This window comes from Sus scrofa, chromosome 9 (genome assembly GCF_000003025.6).
Source record: "Sus scrofa isolate TJ Tabasco breed Duroc chromosome 9, Sscrofa11.1, whole genome shotgun sequence".
Classification (NCBI taxonomy): domain Eukaryota; kingdom Metazoa; phylum Chordata; class Mammalia; order Artiodactyla; family Suidae; genus Sus; species Sus scrofa.
Window position 1 is genome coordinate 68367379 of NC_010451.4, and position 13439 is coordinate 68380817.

Sequence of the window (13439 nt, forward strand, 5' to 3'; positions counted from 1 at the left end):
TCCGGCGTTGCTGTGAGCTGTGGCATAGGTTGCAGACTTGGCTCAGATCTGGTGTTGCTGTGGCTGTGGCATAGGCCAGCAGCTACAGCTCTGATTAGACTCCTAACCTGGGAACCTCCATATGCCCCGGGTGTGATCCTCAAAAAGACAAAAGACAAAAAAAAAGGAAAATGATTTCTGCTTTTATCTTTCATAATTTGCAAAGAAGCATTCACACATCAGTTTTGATAAACTGTTAACATGGAGTAGATTCTACCCAATCAGATAAAATAAAATTTCCTATGTGTCAAAGAGAGTTTCCATTTTCCTACACTTAACATTAAGTAGATTCCCACTTAATGATAAACGATGATGTAAAAGAAAAAGTTGGTGGTAGTAAGGATTTTATGCTTCAGTAGAGGAAAAAAAATGTCATTTTTAAATGGAAGTTTTTTCAGCCCAATAATTAAAACAATCCTTAGCAGACTTCCATGGAATGGCAAACAAATAAAACCAAGTCATGTGGGCTGGTTTTGGTTTAAATTACATACAGCCCTTTCTAGCAGTCCTCGTAGGTTCAGGGCCTTAATTGAAATAGCTGCATAATTCCTGAGCAGAGAGTTTTCTTTGCAGTAATTACATTCGTGTGGTGACTCATACTCTCTTAATTTCTAGATTTTATAATTCAAAGAAAAATTTTCTCTTAAAATTTGAAAATTTAGAAGACTCCAAAGCTGTCGGTTTTTAAATTATTATTGTTATTATGATTACGCCTCCTCCTACAACTTCTTTTCTAAATAGTGTTTTATGTAGTTGCCTTTGATCTCCCTCATGCTGGCTCTGATAATGAGGTTTCCTCACGTGGCAGCGTTGGAGAAAGGTATCCAACAATAGGAATGGGCTGGATCCAGGGGCCTGAGCAGTGGAGATTTGGGCCTTTTACTCTGATTTTGTAAGCAGATAGGGTAGTGGGGCCCCCTAAGGAAAAGAACCAGATAGAGCTTGCTTTTTTTTTTTTTTGGCTTTTCCTACTGCATGCAGAAGTTCCTGGGCCAGGGATCAAACCCACACCATAGCTGTAAAACAGAGCCACAACAGTGACAACACTGGATCCTTAACCCACTGAGACAGGCTGGAGTGCCCACATACAGCTTTTGACATTAGAGAAGCCGTTTTGGAATCTAAGCCTGACCCTATGCTTGCCCTTGCCCAGGTCTCAGTAATAATGATCTTACGGGAACAAAAGAGCAAACTGTTTCAGGCAAGAGAAGAAACAATAGCAAAGAGAATAAATCGACTGTAAAGACTCCCAGCTCTTCTTCAGTGGTTAAGATTAGCCAGCCTGAAGCATTTTCTTGAGCTGTTTTGTAGAATGTAGCACTCAACCACCAGATCAACTGGAACCTAAGGAATAGTGATGTTGACCTTTTCTGACCTTCATGACTTCAGTCAACTAAAGAATGGACTCTTTTGACCTTTGCCCCAATTCTATGCTGAATTCTCCTATACTCAATCCCTTTCATTAATATGCATACACTGCTCAAACCCCTTCATGAACATGCATGTACCCTTAGCTTAAAATGCTCCCCAGTTTTCTATTGGGGGAGGTACTGCTTTGGGAAAGATCTCTGGTGTTCTCCTTACTTGCTGTAGGTATAAAATCCTTCCTTCTGCTCTTAGGTTTGATTCTGTCTTTTGGTTGACACTCACCAAGAGGCAAACCCCCTTTTTGGATAATGGGATTCATTAATGGTATAGTTCAGTTCCTCTCAAGCAATTCCTTATTTTTGACTCTCTTTTCTCTTTCCTACATCCACTGAATGATTTTTTTTCTTTTTTACTGAATTTACTAGCTCAGATTCCCAGGAGGGGGAACCTGGCTGGCTCTGTAGTATCATTTTTCTCTCTCACTGCTGGAGGAGTTGGCAAAAGGTTAGGGGTCAGTCCTTTGCAAACAACTGGCTGATACCTCTCCTCTTAGGAGTATGACCTTGGATAAAGGGTGGGATGTGGATGGTGGAACAATGACGTGTTTTGCTTCAGGCAGATCTTTGCCATGATGCTTCACTATTTTGTTGAAAGCCTTTGGGAATTTGTGAAATATCCACCATACCCCTGATAAAAATGATATAAAAAATGACAACTCTCTATTTACTGTACAACAGCTATTCTCCCCACCCTGTTATATCATTCTCCTCTCTCTCTCTCTGAGTACTTGAAAGAGGAGATTATTGACTGTTCAGAGACAAATGTCCTTGTCAAAAGATTGGTTTAGGCACGGCCAAGTAATGTAATTCTGGTGAAACATACTTGAGAAGATGAATGCCAGAGGCTTTTTTGTGGAGTGTTTGCTGATTCTTGGAAATAAATACAAGGCTTTTTTACCTTAGGATATTTTTATCTGCCTGAGATGCTTAGAGCTGCAGCAGCCCTATTAGCATCATGAGAGGGGCCAGTTAAGAGGACAGCTCCCCTCCCCCCATTCTGATGGCAGAACAGAAGGATGGACATATACCCCTGGTCTCATTGATGGTACTGAGCCACCATATGCTTCAACTCTGGAACTGCCCTGATGTCACGTGGAAAATTACTCTAATGCAATGGTTGCCTGTGAGTCTGCTAGCCAGCAAGCTATCCTGAAAGTAATGGAATAGTAAGCCCTCACAGACCAAATTAAAATCTTCAAATCACATGATTTGCTAAATCAAATGAAAGCACATGGTGAAAAGCCAGAGGAAAGAGAGGGCTAGGTTAGTACACTTAGGGGAGGGCACACGTGGATGAAAAGATCACTCCAGCAAATCCTGGGGTACCCAGCGTTCACATGGCCTGCTTCTCTCTCCACTGCATCTGCCCTCGCTGTTGATGTGTACTTACCAGGACCAGAGCTGAGATTTGGGCAAGCCCCATGGATGGATGCTGGCCTGAGCTAATGACACCCCCAGGAAAAAGTACGCTTGCTCAGGAGTTACAGCCTGTCGATTAGCTTGATGAACAACCACAGATGCTATTTGTGTTTTTTTTGGACAGAGAAAACATGGGGTAGGAATGGGTGTCAATATCAGTTCTGAACCAGGGCAGTTTTACCCCTCAGTGTACATTTGGCAATGTTTGGAGACATTTTTGATTGTCATGGGGGGTGTGTGTGTGAGTGATGCTGGCATCTAGTGGGTAAAGGTCATGGATGCTGCTAATCATGTTACAAGGCATAAGATGCTCCCCAAGACAAAGAATGTTCTGGCGCAAAATGTCCGGAGTACGGAAGTTGAGAAGCCCTGGGTGTCACCGATAGGTGATTGAAATAAGACCTGGTGAATATTAAATGTGTATATGCAGCGTATTTTGGATATTTAGTGTCTCTTGTATATTTATTATATCATGAACACTTCTTACCCAGGTGCCTTCAGAATGCTAGGTATCTTTTGGTTATCCATCCCTTTCTATCAATGTAAGATGCATACATCTTTTACCTTACACATTCTGTGCATTCTGTCACTTCTAACAATATTTTGTTACTTATTTATACTTAAGACATCTTAAAAGTGTTTTGCCTGTATTTTATAAACTTCAGATTTATTTACCTAAGAGCATTGAGATTCACATTTTACCTTCCTTAGAATTCCTAACAAGAAATGATATAAATGTCCTGATTGTTTAAGCTAGTTTTAGTTGTGTTTTCTATAACTTATAGCTTAGCACTTTCTAGCTGTTTCCCCTGTAAAGTCAGTAGGAAACTGTATTGCAAAGAGAAATGAAATAAGGACTTAGACTATAATTATAGATTTCCTAGATGGTAATGTAAGCATCAGATATAAAAGAACCTCACTCTGGTGCCTGCACTAATGTAATGAGTGTTTGATCTTGCTGTTTATATTCCAAGCAACTGTAGGCATTGTGCTTATCATGGTAGTGCTTGTGCTTAAAAATTCACCTTTTTTATGATTGGGACAATTTTAACTTGGTAACCTTTAGAGCACTGTGAAAAAGATTTTTTAGTTGGCTGAATGTCTATTAATAGAGTAGATTTAGAAATATATATATGTATATATATATATATTTCTTTTTATTTGCTTTTTATGGCTGCACCCACGGCATATGGAAGTTCCCTGGCTAGGGGTCAAATCAGGGCTGCAGCTGCCAGCCTACACCACAGCCACAGCAACATGGGATCCAGCCATGTCTGCAACCTACACCACAGCTCACGACAACACTGGATCCTCAATTCACTGATTGAGGTCAGGGATTGAACCTGCATCCTCCATGGATGCTAGTCGGATTCATTATCACTGGGCCACAATGGGAGCTCCCTATATTTTTATTTATTATTTTTAATTTTATTTTTATTTTAGTACTTTAAAAATTTAAAGACTTTAAGACTTTTTATGGGTGTTGGGTCATGAGGTACCTCTATTAGAAGGGAAATTTTTTTCTCATTTATAGATTTAAAGAGAAGTATGTTTAAGATGTTGTGAACATTTAAAAAATTATACAAGAAAGTGGTGGTTTAGGAAAGGTTTCAAAAGAGATTCTTTTAAAATGCTGAAAATGGAGTTCCTGTTGTGGCTCAGTGGTAATGAACCTGACTAGTATCCATGAGGATGCTGGTTTGATCCTTGGTCCCGCTCAGTGAGTTGAGGATCCGGTGTTGCCATGAGCTGTGTTGTAGGTCGAAGATGAGACTCAGATCTGGTGTTACTGTGGCTGTGGTGTAGGCTGGCAGCTATAGCTCTGATTTGACCCAAAGCCTGGGAATAGGCTGTGCTATGGGTACAGCCCTAAAAGGACTAAATAAACAAATAAATAAAAGGCTGAAAGTATATTCTTTTTTATTTCTTCTAACTTTCTTTGCCTCCTTAAATTTTTTTTGGGGGGGTAATATTTTGTTATTTTGTTTGATAAAATATCACACATAACACATGAGGAATGGAAAGGTATGGTACCAAATAAAAACTATTGGATAAAAAGCTGAAGCAAGGATGTGGGGTGTGAGGAGTCAATAATTTCAAAGTTTTGGGCTAAGCAATTGAGAGGATGGTGTTGCTGTTAGTTTTTGGGGAAGACTGTTGGCTGAGCACATTGTGGGGAGTGGGTGAAGGTAAAAGAATTCAGTCTTGGCATGTTATGTTTGAGATGCCTTATTAGCTACGTCCAATAGAAAGGTAAAGCTCCAGTTTGGGAAAAAAGGCCTGATTGGAAATATACGTTTAAAAATTAACACCACATTAATCTTTAAAGCCATGAGACAGGAAAAGAGCACGAGGGAATGTGGGGAGACCAAGCTCTTGGTAGTGGCCTGCAATTCAAACAACAAAGGAGACTTAAGCAGGATATAAGGAATAAGAAAATAAATTAAAATCTTCACACACACACAAAAGCCAAAGTAAAAAAAGGGAAGAAGAACATATCTTAAAAATAACATGTGCTTATGGTAGTTTCCTAGAACTGCTGAACTAGATTGGTGGAATTAGCTCTGCTAAACAGTGGGGGTGATAGATAATTTAGTCTGTTTAACCTCATATTCTTTTAGAAGTACTAGGCAGTGTGTGTGTGTGTGTGTGTGTGAGAGAGAGAGAGAGAGAGAGAAAGAGAGAGAGAGAGAGAGAGAAAGAGAGAGAGAGACCTATGAAGTTTTGTTTTTGCTTTACAATCTGGGTTAAAGCATCCTTAGAGCCAGAATGTTATAAACTTAAAGGTGATTTGCAAGTGATTTACATTTTCAAGGTCCTCTTTCATCATCCTTTCTTTTTGTTGCAGTGATTTGCTGTCCTCTGAATATGTGGAGAGACACATAGAACATGGAGGGAAGACTGTGGAAGTGAAAGTAAGTGCAATTTTTTTTTTTTTATGATTTCAAGTTTCTTTTTTGGTTTTTGGTTTTTGTTTTGTTTTTTGGTTTTTTTTTTTGTTTTGTTTTTATCTTTTTAGGGCTGCGCTCGCAGCCTATGGAGTTTCCCAGGCTAGGGGTCGAATCAGAGCTGTAGCTGCCAGCCTACACCACAGCTCACGGTGACGCCAAATCCTTAACCCACTGAGTGAGGCCAGGGATCGAACCTGCGTCCTCATGGGTGCTAGTCAGATTTGTTTCCTCTGAGACATGATGGGAATTCCCTTCTGGGGTTTTTATATTTCAGAATTGATCAAGAAAGCATGTCACTCACTTGTGAAAAAAAAATCAGTTATCAGAAAAAGAATTCTTCGTGTACTGCAGGAATTGTTGGATTTTTGGGGATTAATATTACTGCAAGTAATATTACAAGTAATTACAAGTAGGTCTCTTTTAGATTATGTCACAGAAAATCATTTCTGAAATTTGTCTTTAAGGTTCACACTGAGAACCAAGAGGTAAAAATCTTAGGTCCAGGGTAGGTGCATGGCTTTGCTTTCATTTGCAAGAGATTTATTTCTCTGGTGAAATTATGAACCTATTATATCAACAGGGAAGTCTCAGGGAGTTTGAAATCCCTGGAGACCTAAATCTCAGGATTCTGGTTCTTCTCAGGTAAGCTCTGAAAATGATTACACACAAATAAAAAAACCTCTCCAATTATAGGCCTAAGGATATGTGGGTCTTTCCATCCTAATGATGATGTAGTCTGAGGCATATGAGACCAGACGCCACCCAAGAGTTTCCAATGTTTAGTATAGAAGAATTTTTGCTAAGTGTTTATTTTCTTCTGACCAGCATCTAGACCATCTATTCTGCCTTATCAAAATTATAATCACATATATATATATGCTTTCTTGTTCTGATTATGAATTTAATTTATACTCACTTTAGAAAACTTGTTAGTAGAGAAAAATATATCAAAAAAGGAAAAATTACCCATAAACTCATTACTGACAGATAAACTTTTTCATTTTGCTGTATTTTCTTCTAGTATTTTTTTGTCCTGTGCATATATTTGTATTTTCATATTTTCAGAGTTGGTATTATACAAATTTACAACAGTTTCAGTCTTTATTTATTTATTTATTTTTTAAAGCCTCCATGGCATAAGGAACTTCCCAGACTAGGGAATCAGAGCTGCAGCTGCTGGCCTACACCACAGCCACAGCAACAAGGGATCTGAGCTGCATCTGTGACCTACCCCATAGCTCATGGCAAAGCCAGATCCTTAACCCACTGCATGAGGCCAGGGATCGAACCTGCATCCTCGTGGATACTAGTCAGGTTTGTTACTGCTGAGCCATGGTGGGAACTCCTGTATCTTGCTTTTTAAAAGTAATCATTATATTGTATTGTAGTTATTTTCCCAAGTTATCTTCCCTTAAAGCTTACGTTTATTGCTTTTTAATATAAATATGTTACTGCAATGAAGCTTTTTCTTTAAACTCTGTTATCAATAACCAAAATAAATTACATTATCCTAGTCCAGTGACAAATGAAAGGGACTGGTTTTGTAATTATATGTTACATAAAAAAAGAAAAAATTTTATTCGGGAAGTTTTCAAATATATTCAGAAGTAAAAGGAGTACTACAATGAACTCCTGTGTACCCATTATCCAACATCAGCAGTTATAAACATTTGACAATCCTTTCTCTCACTACATGTGTGTAAAGTTAAAATACTACATGTATTTTATTAAAACTACTACACAAAAGTAGTGTTGGAGAGAAAGAAATTTTCCTTTACCCTTCTCGGTTCTTCTGGCTGCTCTATGAATTAAACTGACATGAGACAGATTGACAGGAGAAAATCAAACAAAAGTTTAATAATATGTATACATGGGAGAGACCCAGGAGAACTGAATAATTCACCAAAAAGGCTAAAGCTCTCACCTTAAATACCATCTTCAGCTAAAGACAAAAGTGGATGTTGGAGGTAGTGTTTTGGGACCTCAAAGGGGAAGAAGGCTTTTGACATGGAGAGGGAAAAGCAAATTTTGGTAAACAGATGTTCATTGGGCCATACAGAGATGGTGGGACACAATAAAGAATTTTAGCAGGAGACCTTGCTAGGTTCCTCCCTGTCTCCACACCTAGTTCATACTATAGTATCTGTGGTGATGGCTCCCTTCCTGGGCTAGGACCTCTGTCCACACTCTTTGGGCAGTTTTAAGGAAGACGAAAGTTTCTTCCTGAGTCTTTTTGGGTCTTGATTAGTTTTAAAGAGATATTTTGGGGTGGCAAGTTTTATTCCTTTAAAAAGCAAATTCCAGACATTGGGACATTTTCCCAGGAAATACATCCATATATATCTATACTTCTCTAACTGATAAACACTTAAAGCAAAATTTGTTCATTTTTGCAAGTGACCTAGATATAATAATTATGCTAGACCCTCTAGAAAGTTATTCTAAACTTATTTTAAACTGACTAATTGAATGGCTAATTGATTTATATCACTGCCTTACCACAGAAAGGGTACTAGAATTCTTCTTAGCGTGACATGAGAAAAATGCAACCATTTTACTTATAGTTGGGAAAAAATTTACCAAAATTTTGAATCTCCAGACTCCTTTTAATCATATTCTTGTTTATTTGGCTTCATTCTCTATTTTGTATGATGTGTTTCTGAATGCAGAGTATATCTTAGTCCTTTGCTAAATGAGAGGGCAAAGGAAACAGGCAGTTTACTATCTCGGTTTAGGTCTGTCAGTGGAATGATGAAATGCAGATATAATCATAGAGGGTTGTTGGGTGGATCCAGCAGTAGCTATCTGCTGTCTCTACAGTAGTACCCCTTTCGGGAAACTTATATCTAGTCAACAAAGCATAGTTCACTTGGAGAGTATTAGGTTCCATGCGTATATTTCTAACACCCAGAGCAGGGACTCCACCACACAACCGTTGCTGATTTTCCAGCATGAGAATTATGGTTTTCTTCCTTTGATGGTTTGCCTAACCCCCAGCCTTATCCAACTAGGGAAATGTAAATCCAAACTTATCCAAACCCTAGGGCCAGAGGAATTTCTTCCATTAAGAAAATCACTTTGATCTCACCCATCACCTCAATTTGTTTTTAATCCATTTAAAAATCTAACTCACAATTCTCCTCTGGGTTTTTTTTCCAGGAACCACATTGAAAGTGCTGAGTCCTGCCCCATCAATTCAAAGTCAGTAGCCAGTTATTTTCCTGCTGGTTCCCTCATGTTTGGCCCCCTGTGCTTAGCTCTGTGGGTGTTTCTTTTTGTGTGGAGTCTGTTCTCCTTTCCTTACTAATGACTCAGATCTTTCTTAAGCTTTTCTTTTTACTGTACATTGTGGGTTAATTAAAAGTATAAAATTGTAGCATTTCATATTTGTCTTTTTTAAACCTCTCCTACATTAAAAAAAAAATCCTGAATTTTTTTACTCTTCTTTTATCTTCTGTGTTAGTTTGCAAAGGCTGCCTTAACAAAGTACCATAGACAAGGTGGCTTAAACAAAGACATGAATTTTCTCCCAGTTTTGGAGGCTAGAAGTTCAAGATCAGTGTGTCAGTAGAGTTGTTTTCTTCTGCAGCCTCTCTCCTTGGCTTGTAGATGGCTGTCTTCTCCCTGTTTCTTCACATGATCTTCCCTCTGTGTGTATTTGCATCTAATTTCTTCTTCCGAGAAGGATACCAGTCATCTTGGGTCTGAGCCCACCCTAAGGACTTCATTTTAAGTTAATCACCTCTTTAAAAACTCTATCTGCAAATATAGTTACAATCTGAGGTCCTGGGTTAAGACTTCAACACATGAATTTTAAGGGAATACAGTGTACATTTCAGACCATATCACCTCCGCTAAGAGACTGATGACTTTTTTTTTTTAATTGGCTTTTCTCCTGGGGACTGAAGTAAATGAAAGGGTGTATGAGATCAAAGCAAAACTATAGGTAAGAATTTTTTCTTTTTGTCACTTGGCACAAACATGATCATATTTATCTTGAGGATGCAAAATTAAAATCAAAATTGTTATCAAATCTGACTTAAACAATGACTTGAACCCCATCTAGTAATGACACTGCTCAGGTGTAATGAGACCTTTATTTGTGAAAATTCAGGTGCAATGCGTTTAACTTAAGAGCATGAGTACGAAATGTGAAAAAAGGAAGACATTTGCATGAAAAAAAATACTCAATAGCTACTTTAGTGAATATTTTAGATTGCACTTTTATTTTTAAAACCTTTTTAATTGTAGTATATTAACACTGATGTTAAAATGACTACAGGGTGAACACCTTGTAACATTTAGTTGAAGAAATAGAGCTTGGCTGGCTCGTCCATGTACTGCTTCCCAAGCTCAAGTCTACCTCCTCCTCTAGTAAGATGTATAGAAACTATCCTGACTTTTAGGGTTATCCTTTTCTTACTTTTGTTTGTAGTTTTATCACCTAAATATGTACTGTAGTTTAGTTTTGCCTGTTTATTTATTTATTTAGTTAGTTAGTTAGTTATTTTCCCACTGTACAGCAAGGGGATCAAGTTATCCTTACATGTATACATTACAATTACATTTTTCCCCCACCCTTTGTTCTGTTGCAACATGAGTATCTAGACAAAGTTCTCAATGCTACTCAGCAGGATCTCCTTGTAAATCTATTCTAAGTTGTGTCTGATAAACCCAAGCTCCCGATCCCTCCCATCAGGCAGCCACAAGTCTTTTCTCCAAGTCCATGATTTTCTTTTCTGAGGAGATGTTCATTTGTGCTGGATATTAGATTCCAGTTATAAGTGATATCATATGGTATTTGTCTTTGTCTTTCTGGCTCATTTCACTCAGTATGAGATTCTCTAGTTCTATCCATGTTGCTGCAAATGGCATTATGTCATTCTTTTTTATGGCAGAGTAGTATTCCATTGTGTATATATACCACATCTTCCTAATCCAATCATCTGTTGATGGACATTTGGGTTGTTTCCATGTCCTGGCTATTGTGAATAGTGCTGCAATGAACATGCGGGTGCATGTGTCTCTTTTAAGTAGAGTTTTGTCCAGATATATAGCCCTTGGGGAGGAGCCGCACTCTTGCGGAACAGCTGCAAAGGACTGCCAGCTCTCTGCAGGACCCCCTGCAGCCCAGAAAAGCTACAACAAGCTTGGCCAGATTGTGAAAAGATCTGCCTACATTCTCAGGCCGTCCTTCTGAGTTGGGCTGCCCTAGGGAAGAGTCTCTTGGGTTCTCAGTGACCCAGATAACTGCTCCAGCCCTCAGGAGGTGCTGTTTGTTTTTTTAATACATTTTTTAAAGTCTCTTTCAGTCCATTGGCTTTCCCTTATCTTTCTCTTTTTAGTCTCCTTTACAATTTATATGTTGAAGAAACCAGATTGTTTATTCTATATAGTCTCTCACAGTGTGGATGTTGCTCTTGATTGCAATTTATTTTTTTAAATTTATTATTATTATTTGCTTTTTAAGGCTGTAGCCCCAGCATATGGAGGTTCCCAGGGTAGGGGTCGAATCAGAGCTACAGCTGCTGGCTTACATCACAGCCACAGCAACACAGGATCTGAGCCACATCTGCGACCTACACCACAGCTCATGGCAACACTGGATCCTTAACCAGCTGGGCAAAGCAGGGATAGAACCTGTGTCCTCATCAATTTTAGGCGGGTTTGTTTGCACTGCATCACAGTGGGAATGCCCTTGATTGCAATTTTATATTTACAGTGAAATGAAATACATTTTAGTGATCTTTTCTTAAGATAACAGCTTGTAGTATCTGCAAAATATTCTGTCTCATCGAAGGCAGTTTTATTCCAATCAGAGAGGCTCATAAGCCTGATTCTGAAGTTCTATTTAAACCTTTTCCCCCCCAAAGGTTACAAAGAAAGGCTTTAATCAGAAAAAAAGACAATGATAGATACTTTTAATTTTTTCCTTTCATAAAACATTAGTATCATCTTTCACTTATATTTATTTCCAATTCATTTAAAAACTTAAATTCTAAATTTACCCCTTAATTTAGGGAGAAATTTTGTGTGTTTGACATAAACATTGAAAAGTATTTAAACATAAAACCTCAGTTAGTCAGAATGCCCTGGGAACAAAATCTTTTTAATCTTTTTATTTTGACTGTGGAGAACTGTGGCTCTAGATTCTTAAGACAAAGTAAACCGGAATGATAAGCAGCCATCAGTGACTCTAAACCATGCAGTTTGCTGTTTTATTGTTAGCTGGTTTTTATCCTGAGGCCGACAGCTCCCAGTATTCTGGTTAGTGGAGTCTTCACTTCTAGAGGCTCAAGTTAATCAGTGTTATTTATAACCCTAGTAATAATAATCACTAACTAACATTTGTTGTTCATGATGTGACAATGATGAGACAGTGTGGCACATGAATTTACATGTAGTCAATCCTGTGATGGTAAATGTAACTATTATCCCACCTGACAGGAAATTGAATAGTTAGAAAACCTGCTGAAAGCGGCACAGTAAGGAGGGGTAGAGCTTCAGTTTGAAGCTTCAGCTCCTAACTTTGGAGCTGATTCTTATACCGTATTATTTACCCTGTAGTCTATAGTATGTAAAACAGGATAGCCATAAAATTGAAATGTATTTGGCGGAACCTAACAATTATATAGTCTGGCTTTGAAAATGAAATGGTGGTCTATGTAGAGACCCTTTAGGTATATCCCTCTCAAGTTTGGTTATGCATTTGGGTAGCTTTTCTGTAAGGTCACTTGCCTTGGGCAAAAATGGTAGAGACACATTCTAGTACAAAGTCTGTTTTATTCTTCATATCTCAGGAAAATAGCCACCGGAGGAGTTTTAGAACACTAGAAGAAGAATGGCAATTCCCCTCTATGTGTATGAATGGGGAGGAAGTAGATTTCCTTGGAGTCAAAAAGTAAAAGTAGACTCTTAGTAGAGACATGATTTATTGTATTACTACCAAGGGACGATCATCACCAGTCATCAATATGATTAGTTCTGACTGTATTTTTGGTCACATTATTTGGTCTCTTGTGATAATAAGCAAAAGTAATAGCTGCTGGATGTCTTTTTCATTAGTTCAAATTATTCCTAGACTGAATATGAGCCCTAACAGCTTGTTCTTGGATCAGGATCCTTATCCTTAAGGATGGACGTGTACAGAGACACCCATTTTACAGTCTGGACTTTTGGCTGGCACTTAACTGGTTACTCTCCATCACTTAATTGAATTGAGTGCATTCAAGGATCTTTGACTCATGTTCTTAATTAAGTCCGTCATGACAGTAAAAAAGATGCATAAGAAGGCAAAGGAGAGTGGGTCAAAGGTTGAAATCTGGAAATGGGGGAAGGAATTGGAGAGAATGCTGTGTTGGAGAGAAAGTGTCTGCTTGAGGGGTGGGAGATATTATGTGACTCTTGGGAACCTTTTACTCTGATGGAATGGTGGTGTCATTTTCCTTCAAGAAACATTGTTTAGGCAGACTGAATTGGCCACAGTCATTTCTGGAAACAGACTATCAGGGAAGTTGATACAGAAGCAGGGTTTCTCAGAAAGCCTGCATTTTTCTACAGGATAGTTTCTGCAAGACAGTCACATCCATCTGTCCTCCCTAGG

The 13439-nt window shown here is 38.4% G+C and overlaps 1 protein-coding gene across 23 annotated transcripts in view; it reads left to right on the forward strand.

The window, feature by feature from the left end:
* The window catches only part of ADAM22 (ADAM metallopeptidase domain 22), a 237305-nt gene that overhangs the window by 114356 nt on the left and 109510 nt on the right, over positions 1–13439 (forward strand). For all 23 annotated transcript variants that reach the window (XM_021063337.1, XM_021063339.1, XM_021063338.1 and 20 more), the window contains one exon: positions 5734–5800. In XM_021063337.1, the coding sequence (XP_020918996.1) occupies positions 5734–5800 (67 nt within the window). The remainder of the gene's footprint in view (positions 1–5733; positions 5801–13439) is intronic.